The sequence below is a fragment of the Crocodylus porosus genome, unplaced genomic scaffold (genome assembly GCF_001723895.1).
Source record: "Crocodylus porosus isolate Cpor-Errol unplaced genomic scaffold, CroPor_comp1, whole genome shotgun sequence".
Lineage (NCBI taxonomy): Eukaryota > Metazoa > Chordata > Crocodylia > Crocodylidae > Crocodylus > Crocodylus porosus.
This window is the reverse complement of record NW_017728914.1, coordinates 10,366,515-10,392,574: the sequence shown is the minus strand read 5'-3', so window position 1 is coordinate 10,392,574 and position 26,060 is coordinate 10,366,515. Positions and strand designations below refer to the sequence as shown.

Below are 26,060 nucleotides of genomic sequence, written 5' to 3'. Positions count from 1 at the left end.
CTGAGGGGACCCCCATAGTTATAAGCAAGATCAGAATCAAGGCTTGTATGTAAAAAATAGAAAAGGAAGCACCTATCTTTGGTTAGAATTTTATATGACAAGATTTTACTTGAAGTTAATTATAAAACCTTCCAAAGTGAAGTTTTGTAATGGAGCCATTACAGAACAAATAGTACCACTACAATTGCCATTCACTGTATAGTAAAACATAAAGATTTTTGTTTAAGTGGAGGCTACAGGAAGTACCCACATAACAAGCCTTCAAGTTTAGCCCTCTTTGTTTTGGTAAAGGATAGAGTCCCTAGTTGGAATATACGCAATTTCCCCCTGAGGTGTTTACTGATTTCTAGTATGTTAAAATGCATTTCCAGCCCTTTTCTAGGGAAATTGCGTAACATGTGAGAGCTAAGGCTTTCAACTTGTCAGAACAAGCTGCGATAGGAAGCCTAGTTCTTTTATACACTGTGTGAACACAGCTCTCATTGTGAGCAAGAGTGAAGGAAACCACCAACCCACATTGACTTCTCATCATGGTACTGATTTTTTTTAGCTTCTCTGCTCTCTCCTTATCCCTTTCACACCCCACACAGTACTGACAGACAGATAGGACTCAACACACTATCCCTTCAAAGATGGCAAAGTTGGGTCTTTACCAGCCATAGGTGTCATTACAGACTAATACAAGATACCTTTCCCCATTGGGCTTAGCTTACAGCCTCTTTAGCTCTTCTACTTGCTGCTGGTCCCTCACTGATGCCTGGCGCTCGTCCAAAGAAAGTGCAGACAAAAGGCCAGTCTCTGAGATCCTTTTGATTTTAAATGTAAGGACAGAATACTGGTTATAGTCTTAGCCACACATCTGCAAGATTCAGAGCACCGAGCCATCAGTTCACACAGTAAAAGCCAAATAAATACAATAGCTAGAGTTTATTCAACTTTGAGTCAAAAGACAATAAAAGAAACTAGATAATATACACTGACTACATGCAGGCAGAATGAGGAACGTGACTCTGCTTACCTGAATCCCTGGGGACAGACACAGGTGTAGCCATTGACTGCATCTACACACACAGCACCATGGCGACATTTATGGCCCACACAATCATCATCATCAGTTTCACAGTGTTTGCCACTATACCCTGGTAGGCATTCACATCTGAAACACAAGAAGATCATCATCAACAGGCTGTTTCATTAGCATCCCAGTGATAATGCACACACACTGGGCAATCTCCAATTCAATCACAGTGTATGGTTCAGGCTTTAAGAGCATTAGAGATAAAAATCTAAAAACAGACAAACACAAGAACTAAGCTTTCAGAACTATGTTGGATCCTCTTACTGCTTGTGTTATAAATTGGTGGCTCTCGAAGAAAGTGCAATAACTTATCCTGTTTCTCTTCCAGAGCTGCTAGGAAGGAAGCTGTATAATGAGGTCCTAGACTTCATGTAATGTGAGAAAGAACTAGGCTTCCTCAGCTAAGATTTTGAAAGTGTTGCTGACTCAAAATTTAGAAGGAGCCTAGTTTCCATTTTAATAGCATCTGCCCTGTAGCCCTAGGGCCATGACAGGACACACAGGTTGACATAGAGCAGTCTCATGTTTTCATGCCACCCTAGGAAATCTTGTTAGGTGGTCTAGGGGAGGCCAGACCTAACACAGAGGCATCCTATGCAAGAAAGGGAAAATAAGATATTGACTCCTGCATACTATCTTTGGTTTCTGCTTCATTCATGGCAGTTTCAAAGGACACAATAAGCTTTGTTTTCCTGAAGAGAAAGTACAAACAAGCCACAGAACCCAGCCCTGGAAACAACTAGGAAAGGCAAAAGAAAATCTAAACGAGGTAACTACCAAATTTTAATTCACCACCCATTATCCTTTTAGTTATAAATACTTTATTGGAGCAGGAGCAGCTGGACATTTTGGATCCTGTCTCCTGTTGACATATGGTGCAATACTACTTTCCTGCCATTAGGTGGCAACTTAATCTTATGAAGAAATGACACAGGCTGCACCAAGAACTGCACACATCGGCTGTTTTTTTATTGTAGATGTTAAGTTTGCAGCATTAAGGTTGTGTCAGCATTTCCATTATAAATCTTATTTTCAGAGGTTTGTAACTTGACCATACAAAAATGTGCTCCAAGGTCTCAGGCCAGGAGCAGATCTTTTTGGAAAGTTGAACAAGCTCTTTCTGACAATAAATTCTAGTCTGGCTCGAATGCATTTTTGTCCATAAGCCGCATTTCACTCTTCCCAGCTGGATTTTATTCCACAACTAGAAAATAACAAGCATCTCACTAAAAAAAAAGAAAAAAGGAAGCTCCTTAATTTCCCCAACTATGAATTTTATAAGGTATGGATCCATGCCCTCCTGAAGTCCAGATTTCCTTCCTTGAAGTAATTAGAGTCTTCATTCTCTTAAGAGCAAGTCCAGCTTCTTCCTCTAGCTAGGAAGGCCCTTGGGATTGTAGAATGGGTGCAGCTCCATTGTGCATGAGCTGTACATAGGACAGATACAGGAAGGTTGTGGATCCGCTGTCCAGTCTCATGTGATCCCAGTGAGAAAGTGTGCAGGAGGTGAGACAGTGACAAGCCAAGAGAGGTGACACCAGAACTTTTGCAGCTACATGGATAAAACCACCCTCTTTCCTCTACATCTGATGGGGTTAGAAGAACCAAACACATTAAAAGAGTATTTCAGTGACTGGATTAAATTCACTGCAGAGAAACTCCTCTATTGCATGGAAAAGATGGAGCAAATAAAGACACCTCCTATTCTCTGGCCAGTTTGGCTGGCTGCCAACCAGGGGGACTATGGGCCTACTTTGTGCCTCCCACTGAAGGCACAGAAGCTCAGCACTGGCAGCAGTAGCTCTGCCACGAAATAATTTCATATTTTAGTTTATGCAAGTGCTAATTCTCTTTGCTCTTCTGAAATACATCTAATCCATGGTTTGTAAGGCAGTCATCACCACAGTATTTAGGCTTCTGCAATTTCTACAACATATCTAAATATGCTTCATTTATGGGGGAAAAAGATGTTTATCAATTTTCAACTCAACTGGTAGCATATCATTTATTTGAGTAACCCATATGAGAGACTGAAAGAAGTAAAAAGTGTGAAATCTAATCAATTAGATTTAGCTGAATGAAATAAATCCACTTCCTAATGAGGGGATGTCTGTATCACAGCACTCAAGGGCCAGAGAGGTTATAGGTTGCATGTAGCAAAATGATCTGTTTTTCTGCAGACTGACCAGTTTCTTTCTCCACTCACACTAGGGCAGGGCCTCCTGTAACAAACATGCACAGCCACTGTTTGGCTGATATGCCACATCTGTACAGCTGAATCACATTCTTACATCTTGGGGGCTGCAGGAACATCATGAGTAACATAGTATTGGATTTAAAAAAAAAACAAGACAAAACAAAGGCTATTCTATCTCCAAACTTTGCTAAGCCTGAGGAAAGTTTTTCAGCAATGTTTCAGTCACACCTGCAAGCAAATATCATCCATCAAAAGACTTTGTAGGGGGAATGGGATTAAATGGGAGCATTTAATCCTGTTGCTTTTTATTGATCCCTGCTGTCCTAATATAAAGTGATGTACTAATGAACGATGTGCAGCTCCTTATTCAAAGCTGCCATGTATCACTTTTATGATGTGTATTGGCTATCACGGTAATGATAGAACCACCACTTTTCTCTGCAGGGCTGCATTAAATCAGCATGTTATGCCGTCAGGTAATAATTCTATGCTTCAGAATAATAAAACATATTTATACTAGACTCTAACACAGCCACAGTGAATGAAAAAACATGCTTCTTTCCCGAAGTTGTGCTTTCAAAATGCATTTAATTGCATTAGCTATTTTTTTTTTTTTTAGTTTGGAATACAAAATACTACCCTTTAATAATCAAAACATAATAAAGAGCTGGAGGTTAAGAGTGAGGAAAACCACCTGCAATTTTTGCTCTGAAAGTAGAGAGCTCTGTGCAGCCAAGAGCACATTCAAAAATTCCAGCTCATTTCCAAGCTGAGATATGGCCATGCCCTTTAGAAGCCGAGAATTCTTTTTAGTTCAATACTTCCCAGTATTTCAAAATTCGGGTTAACTGTGACAGGTTTAGATTGGATAATTTGAAGCTACCTCTATACTAAGCACTTCTGGAATATAGTTATTGTGGCCCAGGTGACACTCCTGTTCAAGAAACATTTGTCCTCTGTAATGGTGTTTCATACCTTCCCAGCCTCTTAGGGCATGTCTACATTTCATCAGCTCACACTAGGGAGCACTGCTATGAAAATATACCCTGCCCACTTGCTCCAACTGCCCATACACCAAGTGTTGATAAAGATCACAGGAAGGACACCAGCCCACCAATGGTTAGTGTCAACTTAGTGATGGGGCACTTGGAAAGAGGCTTGATGTGTTCAAGTCAGCAGGCCCAGATGATCGTTATCCAAGGGTGCTGAAGGAATTGGCTGGAGTCATAGCAGAACCACTGACAAAACTGTTTGAGCACTCATGGCACTCAGGGCAGGTCCCACAGGACTGGAAAAGGGACAATGTGGTCCCTATTTTCAAAAAGCATAAGAAGGAGGATCTGTGTAAGTTTAGACTGATTAGTCTCACCTTGATCCTTAGGAAAACCTTTGAAAAAATTAAGGAATACATTTGTGTGAGTCCAGCAGGAAAAGTAATGCTGAAGGGCAACTGGCATGGATTCATAGCAGGTAGATCCTTCCTGCCTGACAAACCTAGTTTCTTTTTATGACCAGGTCACAAACTGCTTAGATACAGGAGTCAAGGTAGTTGTCATATACTTGAATTTTAAAAAAGCCTTTGATACGGTGTCACATCCCATTCTCATAAAAACACTGAGTGGCTGTGATTTAGATGATTATACAGTCAGGTGGGTGACAAATTGGCTAATGGGATGCACCCAGAGAGTGGTGGTGGACAGGTCAGTATCAAACTAGAAGGATGTGGGCAATGATGTCCCCCAGGGCTTGGACCTCAGGCCAGTGCTGTTCAATATCTTCATCAGTGATTTGGACAAGGGCGTAGTGAGCACACTGTCCAAATTCATGGATGACACCAAATTATGGGGCAAAGTAGACACACTGGAGGGCAGGGAGTGGATTTAGGCAGATTGGGACAGGATGGAAAAGTGGGCAGAACAATATAGGATACAGTTTAACAAGGATAAGTGCAGAGTATGGCACCTAGGGAGAAGGAATCACCAGCACACATACAGATTGGGGGATGACTTTCTAAGCAGCACAGCAGCAGAAAGGGATCTCGGAGTCACAGTTGACTCAAAGATGAACATGAGTTGACAAAGTGATCTATACAGCTAACCATACACTATCGTGCATTAACATGTGCATCACAAACTGGTCCAGGGAGGTGATCCCCTCTCTGCAGCACTGGTAAGGCTGCAGCTGGAGTATGGTTTCCAGTTTTGGGCACGGCACTTCAAGAGGGATGCAGATAACCTTGAGAGGGTCCAGCGGAGGCCACTTGTATGATTAGGGACCTGCAGGAAAGGTCCTACAAGGAGAGACTGGGGACCTGCATCTCTTCAGCCTCTGTAAGAAAAGGCTGACAGGAGATTTGGTGGCTGTCTACAAATTTGTCGGGTGCGGGGGTGGGGGGACAGCAAGGAATACAAGATACTCTGTTTACAAAGGTACCCCTTGGAGTACCTAGAAGCAATGGCCACAAACTGACAGAGAGCAGATTTAAGCTGGGCATTAGAAAGAATGTCTTTACAGTAAGGGTTACCAGAATCTGGAATGGACTTCCAAGGGAGGTGGTGCTCTCCCCTGCCTTGGAGGTCTTTAAGAAGAGACTGAACAAACATCTGGCTGGGGTCATCTGACCTCAGTACTCTTGCCTGCCCAGGGCAGGGGGTTCAGACTTGATGATCTGCTGAGGTCCCCTCCGACCCTGAAAATCTATGGGATCTATGAAATCATAGAGCTGCTTTTTTGGAGAGTGCCTAGTATCACTTTCAGTCTTAGGGGTTACATAGCAGCTTTTTGGCACTCAGTGTGTAGGAGGAGGGAGGGGGATGGTATGGCAGTGCTCCTTGGTACAAACTGATGTTGTGCAGGCAAGACCAGGGGATCTGATTCTCTTCTCACTTGCTGGATCAGAAAGCCAGCATTTTAGCTGTAAACTTCACTCGCTTTGCACAGGTGAAAGTGACCACAAAAAACACAAGTTAACAATCAGGCTGATACATTTTAGTACTCAGTCTTTAAGTAAAAGAGCAACCTGCCTGAGAGACCATCAGCTACCTCACATCCCAATGGCCTGGTTAATATCTCCAGACTAGGCTGGTGGTTGCATGCTTTAAGCCTGGTATTTTCTCAGGCACCTGGAGTATTTCGTGTATGGGGCATCATAAACAAATATTTCTGCATCCTTTATTCACTCTGTATGTTGTGTTGCATGACATCATGTTAATACATGGCATAACACAGGTCATAACACACTAAGCCATAACATATTAAGACATATTAGAGACTGATAAAAGGACAGGAAATTTTCAACCTTTCTGCTATTGTTTTTAAATCCAGACAAGCTCAGTAGTGACCAAATGGTTTAAAAGCTGAAAGATGATCCATATGAAATCACTAGGTCAGGAATTGGCAATCTGTGGGCTGGATCTGCTCTGTGAAGAATAGGGGAATAGTGACTCAGAGCTGTCCCCCCTGCAGCGTTCCCCTCCATTGCAGAGCCTGCTGTTCCACCACCTCTGCATTTCCCTCACTCCAGAGGGGCTGGGAATCTGCAGCAAGAGAAGCACTGTGATGTCTAGTAAGGAAGCTAGCTGCTAGAGGGATGTGGGGGGAGAGCAGGACACAGCCAAAGATGGGTCACAAACTTCAGCCTGAAGAAACAAAAGTCTACCAAGCCCTGTGCTAGGCAGGTTCAGGTTGCAAAGAGCAAAAGCAAACCCAGCATCCTGTTTAGAGGCTGGGCACTGGTGGGGCAAAGGAGTGCTAGCATGGTTCCTCCATATTACAGGAATAGGCCCTTGTCAGGCAAGAATAAGTAAACATACAAGGTGGGGAGTTTTTTGTTATTATCTACTATTTTTTCTTACAGGACTGCCCTAGACCCCTGAACAGAGTTAAGGGGCATTTATACATGTACCTTGTCGTTCTGGATGCACCGGAGATCCACCACTTTGGAGCAGACTCAATAAATCGAGTCTTCGCCGCACAGGAGGTGACGCACACCATGTTGCACTGCCTGCAGTTGTATAAGCAGTGAAATGTGCATCAACACAGAGAAACATGGAGGCAGTATGCTTCTGAACACCTCCAAGGTGTTTTAGTTCAAAAGTGCACCGCTGCCATTTTCTTCACACTGATGTGCATTTTGCCACTTATACACCTGCAAGTGTTGCAGTGCTGGGCACTTCTCAAAGCACCCAGCACTGTAGTGCTTGTACTTGTAAAAATGTCCAAGGATTCCACTGTGTGACAAACTGGCCCATAATAAAAGATGTTCCCTTTACCAAAGAGCTTACATGTCAGCACCCTGCAAAGGAGTGAACTAAAAAAAGTAGGTGTAGATTAATTTTTAGTGCTGGAATTGGTAACAGGTGGGCGGTTGTGTCCCAGTCACAGGTACAACTGGCCAGCAGGCCAGCCCCTATGAAGATAGACTAAAGGGCCTAAATCTATTCAGCCTCCACAAGAGAAGGCCGAGAGGGGATCTGGTGGCTATCTATAAACCCACCAGGGGGGACCAGCAGAAAATAGGTGAGGCTCTGTTTCCCCAGGCACCAACTGGGATAACAAGGAATAGCGACCACAAATTGATTGAGAGCAGATTCAGGCTGGATAACAGGAGGCACTACTTTATGGTTAAGGCTGCCAGGCTCTGGAACAGGCTCTCAAGGGAGGTGGTGCTCTCCCCTACCTTAGGGGTCTTCAAGAGGAGGTTGGATAGATTTCTGGCTGGGGTATTATGATCCCAGCACTCATTCCTGCCCAGGGCAGGGGGTCAGACTTGATGATCTGTTCAGGTCCCTTCCAACCCTAGAAACTATGAAAATGCTGTCTCCATCCCCTCGTTCTTCTAGTGACACAGGACAGGTGGAGTTAATTTATAAATGTTTAGTGCTGGTACCTATCAGAGAACTTTGAACCAGGCATAGAACTGACATTCTACCTTTGTCTCGCAACATGCTGTAACTAATGGATTAGCCAAGTGATGGATTAGCTGAAAATGCAAGCCTGAAGGAATGTCAAGGAATCAGCAAGTACTAGGGTATGCATCTTTCTACTCAGAGGAGGTCACTTCAAGAACTGTCCTAAATTGTTTAACAGTTTCCTTTCCCTCCAGAGCTGGAAATGACTCTTTCCTGAAGTCCTTCACTTGGTAACAAGCCATATGACCCTACAGGTTGTTTAGCTAGTGTGGATCCAGGTGTCCAAAAGAAACCTTCCCCTAGGAAGCTGCTATGTTGTTTCATGAAAGCTGAGCTTGCTTGCTTTCTCCGAGATAAAATTTATGGGCTGAATGTACTACTGTTATTTTATACTTTGTAGCAGTGTGTTAGGTGCTTCACAGGACACAGTCACTGCTCAGAACACAAGCCATGCTAGACAGTGTTAGCAGTGAAGCCAAGATTAGTAGTACAGGTTATTTCTCTCTCTCCTCTGCTCCAGATTGGGGCAGACAGCTTCTTTGTTTAGAGGCTCCATATTTTCTCCAATCCCCACATTCTCAGTGGCAAATCAGAATCACCCAGAAAGGAGTAAAATGGCTGTAATAACAGCTATGGGAGGGAGCTATGTAATCAGGCTGGCTTCAGTGCTACAGTCTAGCCAGGGGTGGATCCAGTGGCATGGCTCCCCATGATCTGATCCCATTTTGGGATCAGACCACACCATGGGAGCCTCTGGGGAATTTTGTAGGTCCTTAAAGGAAGTGAAAATCGCACTTCCTTTCTTCCCCACTCCACATCCCCTGCCTGCTACTGCTGCTTTCCCTGCTGTTCCAAGGAAGGGGAAAGTGCCAGAGCTGTTCCCATCCTCCCCAGACAGGCTACATGTGGGCTGGGCTCAGCTGGGTACAAGGAAAGTGGCAGCAGGCATGAGTGCCTCCTTTTGGGGGAAGAGGCACGGAAGGGGGAACTACTCAGCTACCTTGTTATTGCTCCCCAGATGAGCCCAGCTGGGACAGGCAGAAATGGTTAGGGGAGTGGGGAGGGAAAAGGAAGGAGAGGGGGCATTTTTATCTGCTTTAGGGGACTTAAAAAAGGTTGCTGGAGGTTCTCAAGGGTAGCTTGCCCACATTGGTGGGGAAGGAAGCAGAAAGGTAGGGGTCCAGCCACCCCTGCAGTGCAGGTTTTCACTCCTGCACCCCACCCCTTTGGAAAGCCTGGATCTGCCCCTAAATCCATCTAAGGTCTTTTGCAATTTCTTCTCATACCTGCTTTGTCCCAGGTTGTAATACAACCTTATCTCTATTTTTCAACCTCATGGTATTCTGCTAGTACCACAATGAGTGGACTGTCTCTTCTTGTCTTGCTTCCTTCTTCTTACCTTTGAAAACTAGCATTCTAAAGCACCTTCCACCTGAGGATCTGCAAGTGAATTAAGCTACACTTCACCACTGTGATGCTGGTGTGCAGATGAGGCAGAGGTGAAAAGGGAATTGCCTAAGGTCACGCATGAAACAGAATTCAGACCTCCTGACTTCCAGACACATAGTGTAGCCACACAAGATCATTTTTCTCCTTTTAATAATGAGAACTGGACTTTGATTACTAAAACTGCAACTGAGCAGTACAAGGGAATTAAATTGGGTGCTTGTAGAGGGAGTTAGTTTTCAAACGATTCTTGTTCCAGGATATGTATGTCACTGGGGAGTGTCAGAGAGATCATTCTTCATATCGAAGTAAAACAACATTAACTTGTTCTTTTAAAGAGAAGGCTGGTCCTAACCAAATCATTATGTGTCTCAGCAACGTTTTTTCAGGACCTCTGTTGGAATGTGCAGTCTGTCATGTACCCTCTTTGCAGTGTCTCCAGTCTGCAATGACTACACAAACACTTCAGCATAGGTTCCAAACATATACTATCTTTCCACTTGTCCCATTCTATCCTGGCATGACATATTCTTCCAAAGACAAATCTTCTTACACCTAAACTTTTAAAGGAAAACAAATCTAATCCAGACATTCAGTTTTCTAGGGCGATTTTCTTTCTTTCTTTCTTTTTTTTTTGGAAATAAGGGGGGAAAGAGGACTTTAGACTTTACTCAAAATATGTGCTTAACAGTTTATATTCAATTATGTTCTGCTATCTACTCTGCCAAGATGGGATGATGTTGACAACATATATTGCATATGCACCTTCTAGTTATTTTTGTTAGATACACTGATAATATCTCATTGCTCATAAAGATAGGAGGTCTTTTCCAATCATAATAATAACCAATTGTACACAACCAATAACCATAATTATGATTCCTAAATTACTAATTTTCAAAACACAGAAATGTGTTCAGAAATGTCCTCCATGTAGTGGTCAGCCAGTGAGAGGAAACCTGCTCTGCTTGGATAAGGGAGTGGGGAAAGAGACCAAATAAACAGGTAAGGGGAAAATGCTGATAAGCCAGCCTATCTAAATAGCAGCCATCCTTAACATCTTGCCTATTGTCTCAGTGCTTGCAATGCTTGTTATATTATTAGAAGAAATATTTAAAGAATATGTACTTTACTCTGCCGGTAGCTTCAACGTATGACAAGACCTAGTGTGGAGGTATTACAGTGTTGTGTGCTATTCCTAAAAATCTCATTGCTGTGGGATGTTTTCACTTACTAACATGAAGACAGAGTCAGTTGTGAGAAACAGAAGTCAGAAATGAAGAGAAATGCTTCCATAGTGGATACTATTCTGGCATGATGCCAATGGTAATATCTGTTACATCTTACTATATTTAGACTACCTATATAGATGGTTACAGGAATCTAAATCCAGGGACTTATCTATACAGTAAAAATGCCTTGAAAGCTGTTGTAGAATAAGATAATCTGCAATAGCTATTTTAGAACGACATGTTGATGCTCAATTCCAGAACGTATAATTTATTCCAGAATAATTACTCCATTTTGGAACTGCACAACTTATTTCACAATAAAGTACCTTACACACTGAGGAGCTGCAAAAAAGATGTATACTAACAACATTCCTAAAATGGTCTATAGTACACCACCTTTCGGGCACTCCTTTTGTATTTGGCTCATTAAGTTGATCAAATCAACATTACAATTCCTTTCAGGTTAAGGAACAAATTTTATCAAATACAGGAAGGTAAAAATGCTTACCTGAATCCTCTGGCAAGGGAAAGACATTTGGACTCATGCTGACAAGGGTTTAGCTCAGGAACACAATGGTTAATCACCTCATCACAAAGCTCACCTGATAAAAGAAAAGGAATAAGGCTGCAATAAACTTGCTATCAACATAGCAATGATGTTGGTGAAAGAGTTTCAACCACAATATCCAGCATGGTAAGTTCACCTGCCCTTGTGACTGGTGGCTGGGCAAAACTGCAGCAACTTGGTAGTTTAGCATGACACTTCATGACAGTACTTTTTGTGATGGTGAGTCAGATTACACTGTAGTGAGCTTCTTCAATACTGGACTGTTGAATACAATAGGATCAACAACTATGTTTAATAAATATTCACCAACTGGGCTACAAAAGATGGGATTACTGTGTCATACAAACCTGAGAGGCCTGATTCAAAACTCCTTACACTCAAACCCTTTCACCCTGAGCTAAAGTTTGGCCAGAGTAAGGACTGAGTAAGGACTGTAAGATCAGATCCGGACTTCACGTCTCTAGCATCAAAGACAGCCAGTAACACACATGGCCCTACTCATTAAGGGAGTCTTTAAACTTAGCATACCAAGCCATATTTTAGTCACAACCAATACTTTATTGCCCTAGAAGATGATTTTACATCATTCAGATTAAAAAAAGCTTTGCAGTAACAAGAACCAGATTTAGAACTGTTTATAATTATATAACACCCACTATTTACAAGAAGAGCACTAACTCTGCCATTCTTATTGGACGTGCTGTCTTTTTAGTAAAAGGTTCTCAAATGCAAGCTCAGTTCAGCTGTTTCAAGGTATGGTGTGTGAAATGCAGTGAACTTCCCTGGATTTGTTTAAATTTTAATAGTGAACAGTTCCAGAGTGTTCAAAACCAGATAGTTTATTTAAGCACCATCCTTCTTCTGAGACCTAAATTATTAGGTTACACTTCAGTACCTCAGGACTTGAGATTCTGCCAGAGACTGAGCAGAAACCTTTGCCTCTGGGGGAATTAAAAAAAAAATCCCTTCTTGCAGGAAAAGGGCAGGTCAATTATTCTCAGTATGGAAACCCTCAAACCAAATACAATCCCAAAGTCCCTTTTGCAGTAATATCAGAAGACGGCATCTGCACAATTTCAAATATGTGTGTGCGTGCGCGCGCGCGTGTGTATAATTGTGTGTGCATATGCATATTCTCATACACACACATATGCATATGAACATATGAATAGGAGACTTTTTAAAGTAACAGCAAATGGTGAAAGTTATGATATGGGAGGCATGACTAGAACGAGATTTTTTTTTGTGGTAAGCCAAACTTTCTGAAAATCACCTGTCTCCAAGATGGGCTTGAATAAAAACACCAAATATTGCAAGACTAGACAACAGTATTTTTATTCAATGCCCAGCCCCTTCTGGAAACAGGTGATAAAAAAAAAATCTCAGCTTCCTCACAAAATTAGTTTCAGACCACACACTTGCATTGAAAGTTTGAAAATATGACCCTTGCAGGTAAAAAATCCCTCAAATCGGAATATTTATTGCAAAGCCAGTCTTGTGACATAGGGGGTGAGAGCAGGTACTGACTCATGATATGCAATTGACCGGACTGGGAATATTGGGAGAATCTGGCATTGCTATTACATGATATGATAAGCTCTTAGGGTTTTTATAGACATGCTTTAGGAGGCTAGAGGGAAGCAGCGATTTAATGAGCATGGCCAACTAATTAAAGTGCCCAGAACATCATGTGTATCAGCTTCCCCGCACTGAAAATGGTGGCAGGGGCACTTTATCGGTTAAAGTGCGCTGCTTTTGCCAATTTTCAGTGCAGGGATTCTGGTACATATGATGCTAGATTCTGCTGGAGTGTGTTCCAGCAGATTCGATTAATCAAGTGATTACAATGCATTGGAGCAGCCTCCCTGCATATGTAAAGGAGCCCTTAAATGGCAAAAATTTGTAACCCTATGATGAATTAGCTGTCGTGGAGTCAGAGGCTAGGGACAGACATTCAAAAAGCCTAAGCCTGAATTGATTCAATCTTTGCATGTTAGTCTAACCTGGCTAGGCTGAATCACTTTGTAACTACACAGATATCCCACATGCCTGCAGTGGCTCAGGCTAGAAGCTGGTGTGCACATGAGCAGCCCTCATTTTCCTTCCAGGGCACTGAGCTGACGGGAGGCATGGCCAGGCCCTGGCAGGATGCTCTGATTAGCCCAGCAGGGAACTGATAACATAGTGTTTATCACCCCATTAAGAAAACAACAGAGGGACATTACCAGCTACCTGTTGATTCTACCTGTTGACTCAGCATGGACCACAGCCAGCATATGGTCTGCTAGCTAATACCCAGACACCTTTCATCAAAGCAAAAGGGAGGTGGGAATTCCTGCTTAGCAGGGAGGGGGGAGGGAGAAAGCAGCCAGCAATCTGTGCTGGAGCTGCAGCCAGGGAGCAGAGGGGAGGGGCCAGCCCTGTTATGGAGCAGAGAGCTCCGCCCAACCCAGAAAGCATGCCGGGATGCTGGGGGAGTCTGGTTTATCTTAAACCAGCAAGGGATCTGGGACAGACATTGCATAAACCAGTTTGAACCAAATCAGTTAAGTCTGATACTACATTTAACCAGGTTTATCTCAAACTAGTTTCAGCCATTTTCAAACTGGTTTATGTGCACTGAACATCTGTTCTGTTACAGGTTTAAAACAGTTTCTGATCACTTAAACCGGTTTATGTGTAATGTCTGTCCCTAACCAGAAGGGGCAACAGGGGAACCCCTGAATGTCATTTTAACAATTACTACTACTTCTTACCTTGCTCTTTTACAGCACTGAATTTGAAATAAATTACTCAAATAAAAAATCTGCAATCCAGCTTGGGAAGGGTGATATTCCAGTGAAAAAATTTCCTATATTTGCATACTTAGAAAACTGGTAAAATGGATGCAAATTTTCTGCTGGGCTTGAGTTTTGGACATTTGCTACTGTACTTAATTCCTCCTTTAAAGCAAGTAAGAACATGTCACCAGCCTGACTGAAATTACTGCTGAGGACATTTACTAACATTTTTATAAGCAACAGAACAGGTTTACTTTTACCTTCAAAAATCCCTAATAAACAAAGCAAACCCACAACCTAAGTTAGACAGCAGACACAAAAAAATAACGTGGGCAGGTCAGAACTTGCCATGGGCTCGTTCAAATCTCCTCAGTGTTCCTTTTCTTTGTCTTTCTAGTCAGCATAAAATATCACATATATTTTTAAAAAATAAAGACCACAGAATTTTTAACTGGATGGTGACTTAAAAGGAACTCAAAGATCTAAAGCCTAGAAGCTTTTGTAAAGTATCTTTTCGTTTGTTAATAGAATAAATTGTAAATGGATTTCTTCAGCTGTAACTTTGCTAAAAGATACATAAAAGCTTTTTTTTCAAAGAAAAACAGACTTTTGAGAAAAATCAAAATAATGGTGCAAGCTCTCAAAGGGAAATAATTCTTCTGAAAGTATTCTTCTCAACAGGCTTGGAAAATTGACAAATGCATTGAAATCCAAGAAAAAAATCTCCCCAAATGTATACTCTTGTCAAATAATAAGATTCATTATGCCATGTTGATTTCTCCACTATCAAAATTTAGGAGGATTTCAGGCTTGGTACCAGATACAGCGTCCAAAAAATTTATTGTTTTTCACAGAAAACTTGGAGTGTTTTAGGCTCCTTTCTGTTGTTTTTAATAATCCTGTTACAAATGTCGACATTTCCACAATTCCTTTGGGTATGCTGTACAATAGAGGCAACCTCATCTTGGGGAAGAAAAATCATGTTGATACATTAAAGCAGGCATTCCCAACGTTCTCAGGGTGGCAGACAGCATGGTAAGGAAATAAAACACCTCCTAAATAGCAGTACCCATGGCAAGAGCTTTACAAAGTGTTTCTTATCTTTCCTTCAGTCACAAAATATTTTGGATCTAAATCTGCCCTCAGAAATGGGTATACAAAATTCACTGGCCGTTTCCCTGTGTGCATCTGAAGGAAAAAACTGACCCTTCCTTCTTTTGTGAGTGGCTTAGTTAATGATAGCAATTAAAGGTCTATTCCAGGTTTCTCTTTCAATAGCTATATTGGGTTCAAAATAATACTTAGCATTTTGTTATTTATTCAGATTTTGACACTAAGACTAGACAGACATGTGAGGGCATCACACAACTTTATAAAAAACCTGTTACCAGTGTTTCATTCGGTTTCACTAAAGCCTCTAGCAGATGCTATGCTTAAGACGTGATTAGCCGGTTAATCACATCTTAAGTAGCAACATAGCTGCATTCATGCAATTAATGGTGTGATAAAACAGGGAATAAACCACAGTTATGACACATATATTGTGTAATAACTTTATGGCTGGTTCCCATAGTACCTTAAATTGAACATGTGACCAGGGATGTTCAGCACTTCCAGCTTAGGGAGCACACTGGAGTCCTTCAAGACACTGGTGTGCTCCAAAGGCCGGGAGTGCCAATCAGCTGAGTGATGCTCTCAGTCATGACAATCCACCTGAGAGAAAGGTTGGGAGCACTGATCAGATGACAGGTGCTCTCAGCTATGGGAGCACCAACTACCTGGCTTACTACTTACTGGTGCAGGACACCATGATTCCCGGCTCTCCCTGCACTGGCAATAGGGTAGGTTTGGGATCTGATCCCCAATCCTATGATTGTGCCTCCTGCCATGCACAAATGGCACGGCAGTAAATGTGACTGTTGGAATTGCAGATCATTTCCCATTGTGCCTTTAACTGAACTGAACATCAGTTAGTGGCCTATAAAATACATGAATCACAGACAACTACAAACAACGGCATTCCAACCAGCCTCCTCCAGGCAAATACCATCTCCAGGTGCAAACAGGTATTAAAAAACAAAAACGAAATCAGTTACAGTTAATCTTGACACCAATCAAGCACAAGTCTTCTACTCCAAAGCAAAAATCCTTCCTTTTCATCCAGATGTGGGAGACTGAATGGGATTTGAAGTGCATTTTAGTGGGCACTGGATCAAGATCATGTCAAACCCAGAAGAGAAAATTACTCTAGCTCAGGGGTGGGCAAAATGGAGGCTCAAGCTGGTGGCTGGACTCCATTTCCCAGGACCCCCTGCCCATGTCACGGCACCTAGTTTCCATGCAGACCCCAGCAGTAGCAGGGACATGACAGCATGGGGCCAGGGTTTTCATAGAGACCAATCCTAGCAGCACTGGCAGGGCATATGGCTGGGTGGAGAGCTGCTCCGGGGCCAGGGCTAGGATCTTGCAGCAGTGACAGCATGGACTGACTATGTGGATTGTGCATTAGACCACATCATGCTTTTGCCTGCACATATAGGAGGGCACTTCAAGACAGTATTAACCCTTAACATGCAACTGCTCACAGCATGTGCTAACTTTAATACTATGCATCATTCCTTAGAGATTAGCATGTGCTAATCTGTAACATGTAACAACACCCAGAATAACCTTTATCCTCCTTTTTACAGCCTACAAAGGGAAAATAAATATATTTAAATTGTTAAAATTGTTCTGGGTGGGTCAAAGGGATCCTAGCACTTCTGGCTACACCCACAAGAAATGACTACACTGCAGTAGTTTTAGTGAGAAGTTACTCTTTAGATATCTACTAGCTACTAATGCTCCAAAAGTGATTCTATATTCTCTTTGCTTTGTCCTCTTCCCCCTCACATTTTACAAACTTAGTGCCTAGGCAAAAATGTAACTAGCCCTTAGCAATTATAGAATAATAAAATCATTGAAAGTTAGAGTTGGAAGGGACCTCAGGAGGTCATCTAGTCCAATGTCCTGCTCAGAATAGGACCAGCCCCAACTAGATCATCCCAGCCAAAGCTTTGCCTAGCCGAGTTTTGAAAACCCCCAAGGATGAAGCTTTCACCACCTCTCTGGGTAACCTGTTCTACTGCTGGACTCTCTCCAATTTGTCCATGTCCTTTTTGTAGTGGGGTCCCAAAACTGAACACAATACTCCAGATGTGGCTTTACCAGTGCTGAATAGAGGGGAATAATCACTTCCCTTGATGTGCTGGCAACACGTCTATCAATGCAGCCCAGTATGCTGTTAGCCTGCCTGGCAACAAGAGCACAGTGCTGAATCATATTCAGCTTACTGTTCACTGTAACCCCTAGGTCCTTTTCTGCAGAGCTGCTGCTTAGAACAAAACCAGCCCACCCAGGACTGACCCCTGCATACTGCACTTGATACCGGATGCCAACCAAACATCAACCCATTGATTACTACTCTCTCAGCCCAATGCTTCCTGATGTCTAGCCTGAACCTACTCTCAATCAACTTGTGGCTGTTATTCTTAATTACTCCTGGTAGTGCCCGGAGAAACTCTCCCGTTCCCTGCAGGTCCCTCCTGGTAAGTTTACAGATGGACACCAGGTCCCCTCTCAGCCTTCTCTTGTGGAGGCTGAACAGGTTCATGTCCCATAACCTCTTTTCATAGAGAGAGGTTGCTGCCCCCCAGTCATGCAGGTGGTCCTCCTCTGGACCCTCTCAATGCTGTCCACATCCCTCCTGAAGTGCGGCACTCCAACTGTGGCCTGGCCAATGTCACATACAGGGGGAAGATCACCTCCTTGGACCTGCTCATGATACATCTGCGGCTGCATGACAAGGTACGGTTGGCCTTCCTGACTGCCTCCCCACACTGCCGGCCCATGTTCATCTTGGAATCAATAATGACTCCAAGATCCCTTTCTGCCTCTGTGCTGATGAGAAGGGAGTTTCCCAGCCTATAGCTCTTTCTCCCTAGGTGTAGCACCCTGCACTTGTCAGAACTGAATCTCATCCTATTCTCATCCACCCACCCCTGTAACCTGTCCAGATCTAGTTGTAGCCTGTCCCTTTCTTTTAGCGTGCCCACATCTCAGTGTCATCCGTGAATTTGAACAAGGTGCTTTTCACTCCCTCATCCAAGCCGCTGATAAAGATGTTGAACAGCATGGGCCCGAGGACCGAGCCCTGGGGGACTCCACTGCCCACATTCCTCCTGGTCAAAAATGACCTGCCCAACACCACTCTCTGGGTGTGGTCCTCTAGCCAATTTGTGACCCATCTGACTGTGTAGGCATCATCGGCATAGTCAACTAATTTTTTAATGAGAACAGGGTGAGAGACAGTGTTGAAGGCCTTCCTAAAGACCAGAAAGACTACATCCACCATGACACCTGCGTCCAAGGATTTTGTGATCTGGTCATAAAGGGAAACCAGGTTGGTCTGACAGGACCTGCCCCTGATGAACCCATGCTGGTTGCCCCAATTGCACTTCGGCCTTCCTGGCTTCATTTCTGCATGCCCAAGCAATGCTCTTATATTCTTCCCTAGTTATTTGTCCAAGTTTCCACTTCTTATAAGCTTCCTTTTTGTGATTTAGTCTATTGACAAGTCTCCTGCTAAGCCAACTTGGTCTTCTGCCATACTTGTTTGTCTTCTTGTACATAGGGATGGTTTCTTCCTGCACTCCCAATAAGACTTCTTTGAAGTACAGCCAGCTCTCCTGGACTCCTCTCCCCTTCAGTCTGACTTCCCAGGGGATCCTGCCAATGAGTTTCCTTGAGTTGAAGTCTGCTTTTCTGAAGTCCAGAGTCCTTATTCTGCTGCTCTCCATCCTTCCTTTCCTCAGGATCCTGAACTCAATCACCTTGCGGTCACTGTTGCCCAAGTTGCCATCCATTTAAGAGGAACATGTCATTAGAAACTGGAATGGATTAGTTTCACCAGTGATAGATATGACCTAGAACAGTGAACCTAGCCTATGGCTTGTGGCCAACAGTGCTTCTAGACATGAGAAACTAAAAAGTTAAACCAGGAGGGCATTAAGTAATTGGGCCACAATACTAGAGTACTAGAGACTACTGGAAGAATAAACAGTGCAGAGAAATTATGGAAAAGATTTTTGCCAATACCTGATGAAGTTTTGAAATGAAACCTGGAGATGAATTTCATGGTGCATTAGCCCTTATCTTTATTATGTTCTAAGCAGAAGCAATGTATTTGGGAAGGATTTAAAATCTTTGTCCATAGAACTTATATCTTCTTCTTACGTGATACTCTGCCAGGCAGAGTCAAACATTTAGACATAATGTTCCAGACTTTGCCCCAATACATTCAGCTTGTTCACTGAAGTGGGACAAAAATACATCTCACTGCCAAAAGCCTTTCTGCACATTCTCCAGTCAGTTGCCATGAAAGTGTACTAGCTCCATCTGTTAAAAATGTAAGAGGCTTTGGTGCAAAAATTTAATCTGAATGCACAGTACCTAATTTCTAAACCACTCATTTCTGGGCTGTTAATGAAGAAATCAGGTTGTGCAGGAAAAACAGAGAACCCTGAAATCAGAAGTTCTAGCATGAGAAAATAATTAGTTTTAAAATAATGTAAAGACCATGTGTCCTATGTCAATGATTTAAGAACTCAGGGTGCCTCAAGATGTGCGGGATGACTGCTCCAATGCACTGTTATTTCAACGCATTGGAACAGACTCAATTAATAGAGTCTGCTAGAGCATGCTAATTAGCACATTGCAGCAGCCTCAACATCGCATGCATTCAGCATCCCCATGCTTCAAAATGGCGGTGAGGACACTTTAAAGCTCAACAAACAAGCTTTAAAGTGCCTCCACTGCCATTTTGAAGTGTGGGGTGCTGAATACATGAGATACAGCGGGACACTGAATATACAAGAGCCACTCCAATCCAAGTACTGCCTCCCTTGCCCTCCCTCCCTCTGGAGCACATGTAAAGACACCCACAAATATCTAAGGAAGATCTTTTTCATCTTTAAAATTGGGCTTAACATTTCAAAAGGAAAAATGTAAATTAGGCACACAAACAAGCCACCTGATTTTCACAAGAACTGAGAAACCAACAGTTATTGCTCACTGCAGTGATGCAAGTGAAGGAAAGCACTTAATAGTTTTAAACAGAGGTGCTCAACCCCTGGCTCATAGAATCGTGTAATCTGGTGCAGAGCTCCCCATAGGTCCGGAAATTTAGCAGGGGGGGAGTGGCTGCCAAATTCCAAGCCCCATGTAGCTGGATCAGTCCTAGACATGTCGATCGCCTGGATGGTGGCTGCCACATAGCTGAACTGGGTCCCGGGAGAGTGGCTGTCAAATGCTGGGATTGGGCCCAAGCAGGCAGCTGCTGTGTGCCAATACCAGCCACTGCTGAGGGCTGGGCTTGGGCTTGGATGGGCTATGGTCATGTTCTGGGATAGGTCCCTGAGCTTTTGTTGCCCTACTCAGATTAGACCCTACTATGTTCAGCCCATATACCGGACTGGGCCCATGGACTAGATCCAGTTCAGAGACCAAACTGATGCTGCTCATCTGGTTTGTGCAGTAAGCTTAATAAAGTTTTGTGTTTGTTGAACCTCTCACTCCTGTCTGCCTAACTGTAATGAAACTGGAAACCAGAGTCTTGCAAAATGATTTTAATGAAATATAAAAATAAAACAAACAATCTTATTCCAAGCTAGCTAGAGAAAAGGTCACATTTAAATTGATACTACATAACTGGGCAAACAAATCAATGCTTTACTTACCACTGTCCAAAAAACCCAATTAGGGACAAAATGCCTATGCACATTAGCAATCCCTTTCATCCTAGAAGTTTAGTAAAAAATTAGAGCAAACAACTCTCAGCCAGGTTACAAGTCAATAACCTGAAAATTAATAGAGATTTCTTCAAATATTTAATTCCTTCAGACCAAGACACAGTCCCAACAGACACTGGACACATTTGCCCCAATTCTGCTCACCTGTCAGTTTAAGTCACAGAAATATTTAGTTACTCCTTTTCCTTTGAAGTTGGCAGCAGCTATGCTACACTCTGGTAGTCATCATACCTCCAGAAGATAAATTATAGCCCATTTCTGCCTGACAACTTATTCAAACAGAGAGGTTTTCCTAGAAAGACCTCCTTATTATTTTATGGAATTTCTTGCATGCCCCTCAGTATAGTGTCCAAGTCTTCAATGACTTTCTGTTGATTTGCAGCAGACTTTCCATACTCCTATATTTGGCATCTTTGTAAGGGTAAGTAACTTGCTCTGAAAGCAACTGTGTTTGGGCACAAATTGTTGACAAATTGTTTCACAAGTTAGGTCCCAAATACCAACAATCCTTGATTTTCAGTAAGCAGGTTCTTCATCTTCTAAACTGATTATTCCAGAGGGTCTTACTTGTCTTACTAGGTCATGAAAGGAAGGAAAACTTCTGTGAGACATTACAGAATATGACTGCAGACATGACTTAAACAAGTACTAGAAGCAAGCGAAAGCTGAGGAAGGATGCAGAGCACTAAGGAGGTACACTACCCATTACTTCTGACTGTCAGAGAATCAGGCACATCATTTATTCCACCTCTAGGCTCAGGAAAATGAATTTCAGTATTCTGATCAGCTAGTGATAAACGTGTGGATTTTTTTTCAGTGAAAACCTCAAACTGATTTCAATGGAAGCAGCAATGGAACCAAGATCCTGGCCTCAATTACATGTATCCAGCTCTCCCCACTACTCTCATTTTGCATGTGGGAAGCATTATTTCTTTCTTTAAAAAAAAAAATCTTTCTGCATGCAAAGCAAAAAAGTTTCATATTAGCCAAGTAAGTAAAATTGGGAAACTTCCACCAAGAGTAAAACTCTTGGATGAAAGGATACGTACACTAAACCCTAACTATGACTTACTCTTTCAAGCTAATTATGGCTAGGGTCCCATAGTTATAAAATAAGCTAATAGTTATGTACTTGTTTAAGGCCACAGATACACAATGAATAGCCCAAATCCTTGGTGAACTTACTGAAGAAATATGTGAAACCACATTATCCAAAAGCTTCCTGTTTGTATGCATTACACATGCAGTTAAGAAAACACACAAAATGGAGGGGGAGGAGGGATCTACAGAGCCATGATTCAACTAAATTTAACTCTGCTGTGATTGGAGTCCCTTATGGAGATTGTTTTGCACCGTTTTACCACAATGGTTAGCTATGTGAAGTAGGCTAGCAAAGCTCCATTAACTGGTGGCAACCACAAGTCACCACAAGATAGCTTTCTTTCAGAGTAATTTTGCTTAACTAAGTACTTGGCCTCAAACAGGCAGCAGTACCACAATCAGACATGCCAGGAAAAGGAGCTGCCATAAGGCACAAACAATGAAGAGTATTCAATCTAAAAGCAGCAAAACAATAAAAAAAACTCTGTGATACCGCCTATCCCAGGAGGCTGCAAGGTAAAATTGCATTTTTTCTTCTTTGAAACATATGATTCCAGAAATGGTTTCCAGTTGCTTTTCTGTGATATAAGTTGCTTGGGGCAGTTTTTTTCCCAAGGAAATAGACTATTTGAAAACACTTGCCTTTCCAAAAAAATAATCTTAGAGGTTTTTCCTCCTGGGATGCCATCTAGTTCAGGAGAAAAAAACCTGCCAAACCTTTATTCAACGTAGGCCATGATATTATTTTCAAATCTCTTCCCAGTTTCTAGATCAAGGAGGTTTGGATACATTTAATAAAATGTGCTACAGCAGACTGTATAGTAAAATTTCCAACACTTCTCCACTTCCTTGTGGCAACTGCTAATTTCTGCTTCTGGTTAAAAACAGAGAAGGAAGAGATGTGAGAAATTTAAAAAGAAAAGAAAGACGTTTACCAAAATATTTAAAAAACTTTAAAAGAGCAGTTTGGGTTTGGTTCAATTTTTTGAGCTGTCAATCTTTCATGAATGGCAGTATTTGGGCATTTTCACTAAAACAACACGAGAAGAGCACCAGACGTTCCCCCTGAGCAAGCTGTGTGTCCTTCCACATAAAAACACCAGAGAACAAGTCTCTGCGCTGGCCTTCAAAGGGCTGAAGAAGCAGGTGGCCAGAACGATAAACTCGGAGGAGCCCCAGAGGGAGGGAATCCCACGTACCTTGTCATGGAGGCCTGAGACAGACAGCTAGGGGGCTAATAGTTAGCTTTTTTCTGAAGTACTTGGAAACTAAGGCTGCTTGCAGACATAGGGGAAAAAAAAACCTACAGGGTTTTACTTTGAACTCAGCACCGAGCCCAGCACAAGACCGGAAACAGGCAGCGCCTTAGCTGTACCCAGATTTCCCAACATCTGTAGAGATTGGGTGTTTTAGTGGGGCTTTTTGGCACTTTTATCTAATAACTGATTGAATCAGCTTTAGCTAAAAGCCCCAAAACCGCACTGAAGAGCCCAATCTATACAGACACTGTGGAGCCGAGTCATAGTAATGCACTGCCTCTTCTGGTAGAGCATACACCTCCCCCCCACCCCACCCCACCCCACATCTGCCAGCACCCTAGAGGTGTTAAACCAGACAACCAGATGTAAATCAGCTCCAGGAAGAAGTTAAGAGACCAGGAGGATGAGAAAAGAGCCAACAGACAAAAAGCAAATCAACTGGTAGCTTCCTGTCCTGAAGTCTGTAACGAGGAACTGAACTTCATTCCTCTGCATCAAGAGAAGGTTGTGGCCCACACAGGGTTCAAGCAAGCTGTTATTTTTGTTATTCACACAGAGTATAGTCTGCTATTGGCTTTAAGTCTGGGCTGAACTTACCCTAATTATCCTGGAAGAAGTAGATCTTTCAGTTTAGTTGTAGGGTTAAACTGCCCATCAAGTGACAGCTGCCCAGGGGGAACCAGGGGCATTTCCTGATAACCAAAGAAACAAAGTACCCTGTCACAGAGCCAAAGTGCTTAATCAAAGGCACCCATATTTGAGAAGGTTGACTCGGCCACTAATAAATAATAATAAAGAAATGTGGTCTTGTGGCAAGAGCCTTAACTGAGGAAATGAAAGTCTTGGATTTCTATTTCTTCCACAGAATTTCCTGATGATGTGTAGCCAATCACTTATCTTTCCTGTACCTGAGTTTTGTTATCTGTAGATAGAATGTGCCTATGAAGCTTAAGCTGAAGTTCTACGAAGCTTAATTTATGCTTCAGAAGTGCTTTGAGATCCATGAATGGAAAAGAACTACGCAAAGGAGCAAAGAATTGTTGAACCAAGTGAAATCAGACACTGAATGTGGGAAATTCCTTCTCTCACCAAATTAGTCTTGCTTCATCTAGGATCAACTGTTGGGAAAGAATTGTCAAGGGATTTTAAGGAGAAACACTGAGAAAATTAGTCTTTGAGGAAAGATTTCTGGCCTATGTTATTTTACCCAATGAAAGTACACAAGTAAAACAAAACACACACAAGTCAGCAAAGCAGTGAGCGTCTGTGGTGGGAAAGAAAACAAGAGACTGTCAAACTCTCTCAGCAGTTCCTATTTCTAAGACATTCAACTCACATTAATTATTAATTTTATATTTTTATAAATGCATATATTTATATAAAGTAGTGGTCTAGCCATGGGTCAAGCAAACCTCATAGGAACACAAGTCCCTCTAACGGAAGAAACACACGCACTGAATATCGAAGATTAAAAATCCAGAAGGTCTATCGCATTAGACTTCTGATATACTATAAACTTCATGACATCCCTAAATTAATTCCTGCTTCAATAAAGCATATTTTTAATAAAAATATTCTGTCTTGATTTAAAGACTGCTAGTGATGGAAAATCCACTACAGCCATTTGTAAGCCATAATTACTTATCCTGATTGTTAAAAATTTGCACTTTGTTTCAAGACCAGGCTTCTCTAGATTCAACTTCTAGCCTTCAGTTCTTGTTATACTTTTATATGCTAGAGTGAAGAGTCCTCTATGATCAAATTATTGGTCACCTATATACATGCCGGATATCTGTCCCAACGCATGCTAATTAGCACAGTCCAACAGCTTCTGTGTCACACGTATTCAGCATTCCTTTGCTTGAGAATGGTGGAAGAGGTGGTTTAACTAAAGCTTTTTGAACGAGCTTTAGTTAAATTGCCCCGACCTCCATTCTGAAGTGTGGGACGCTGCATACATGTGATGCTGCAGGTGTTTTAATCAGGATGCTCCTGAGAGCCTCTGTAATTAAAGCGTCCCCTTCCTCACCCCAGAGCACGTGTAAAGATGCCCATTGCTCGCCATGGAAGTACTTGGATCCTGTAATTAAATCTCTCCTGAAACTTCACTTTGTGAAGTAAAACAGATCAAGTTCCTGAAATCTTTCATTATAAGGACTATCTTTCAGTGTTTACCCATTCTCTTGGCTGCTTACTGAAGTTTCTCCCATTTATCAATGTCCTTCTTGAACTGTGGTCACAATAGACCAGCATAGGTCACACCATTCCTGAATACATGGGGATCATAACCTACCTAGTCCTTCTTGATAATCTTGTCTATAGATTCAGAGATCACAGTGGACCTGTTGCCAACAGCATCATACTGAGAGCTCCTGTTCATCTGATTGTGCACTACGACCCCTATGTCTTTTCCACAATTACTGCTTTCGCAACAGAGTCCCCGAAAGTATGCTCTGCATTTCTTCTGAGCAATACATTCTAATATTATAAAAGCCTTAATCTGTCTGTCTGTAATGCTTTATTCACGCTGTGACTGGCTGACAAACAGCCAATCAGAGTGTTAAGAAGTGTTCAAACAGGAGCTGGCAGTGGTGGAGTGCTGCCATGATGGTAGGGACACAGGGGACAGAGAAGGGGGGCG

General features: G+C 42.4%; 1 protein-coding gene across 5 annotated transcripts in view; it reads right to left on the bottom strand.

Annotated features, from left to right (window-relative positions):
• The window catches only part of SLIT3 (slit guidance ligand 3), a 938,430-nt gene that overhangs the window by 52,228 nt on the left and 860,142 nt on the right, over positions 1–26,060 (bottom strand). For all 5 annotated transcript variants that reach the window (XM_019534858.1, XM_019534861.1, XM_019534859.1 and 2 more), the window contains 2 exons: positions 11,372–11,465; positions 1,019–1,156 (listed from right to left, as the gene is read on the bottom strand). In XM_019534858.1, the coding sequence (XP_019390403.1) occupies positions 1,019–1,156; positions 11,372–11,465 (232 nt within the window). The remainder of the gene's footprint in view (positions 1–1,018; positions 1,157–11,371; positions 11,466–26,060) is intronic.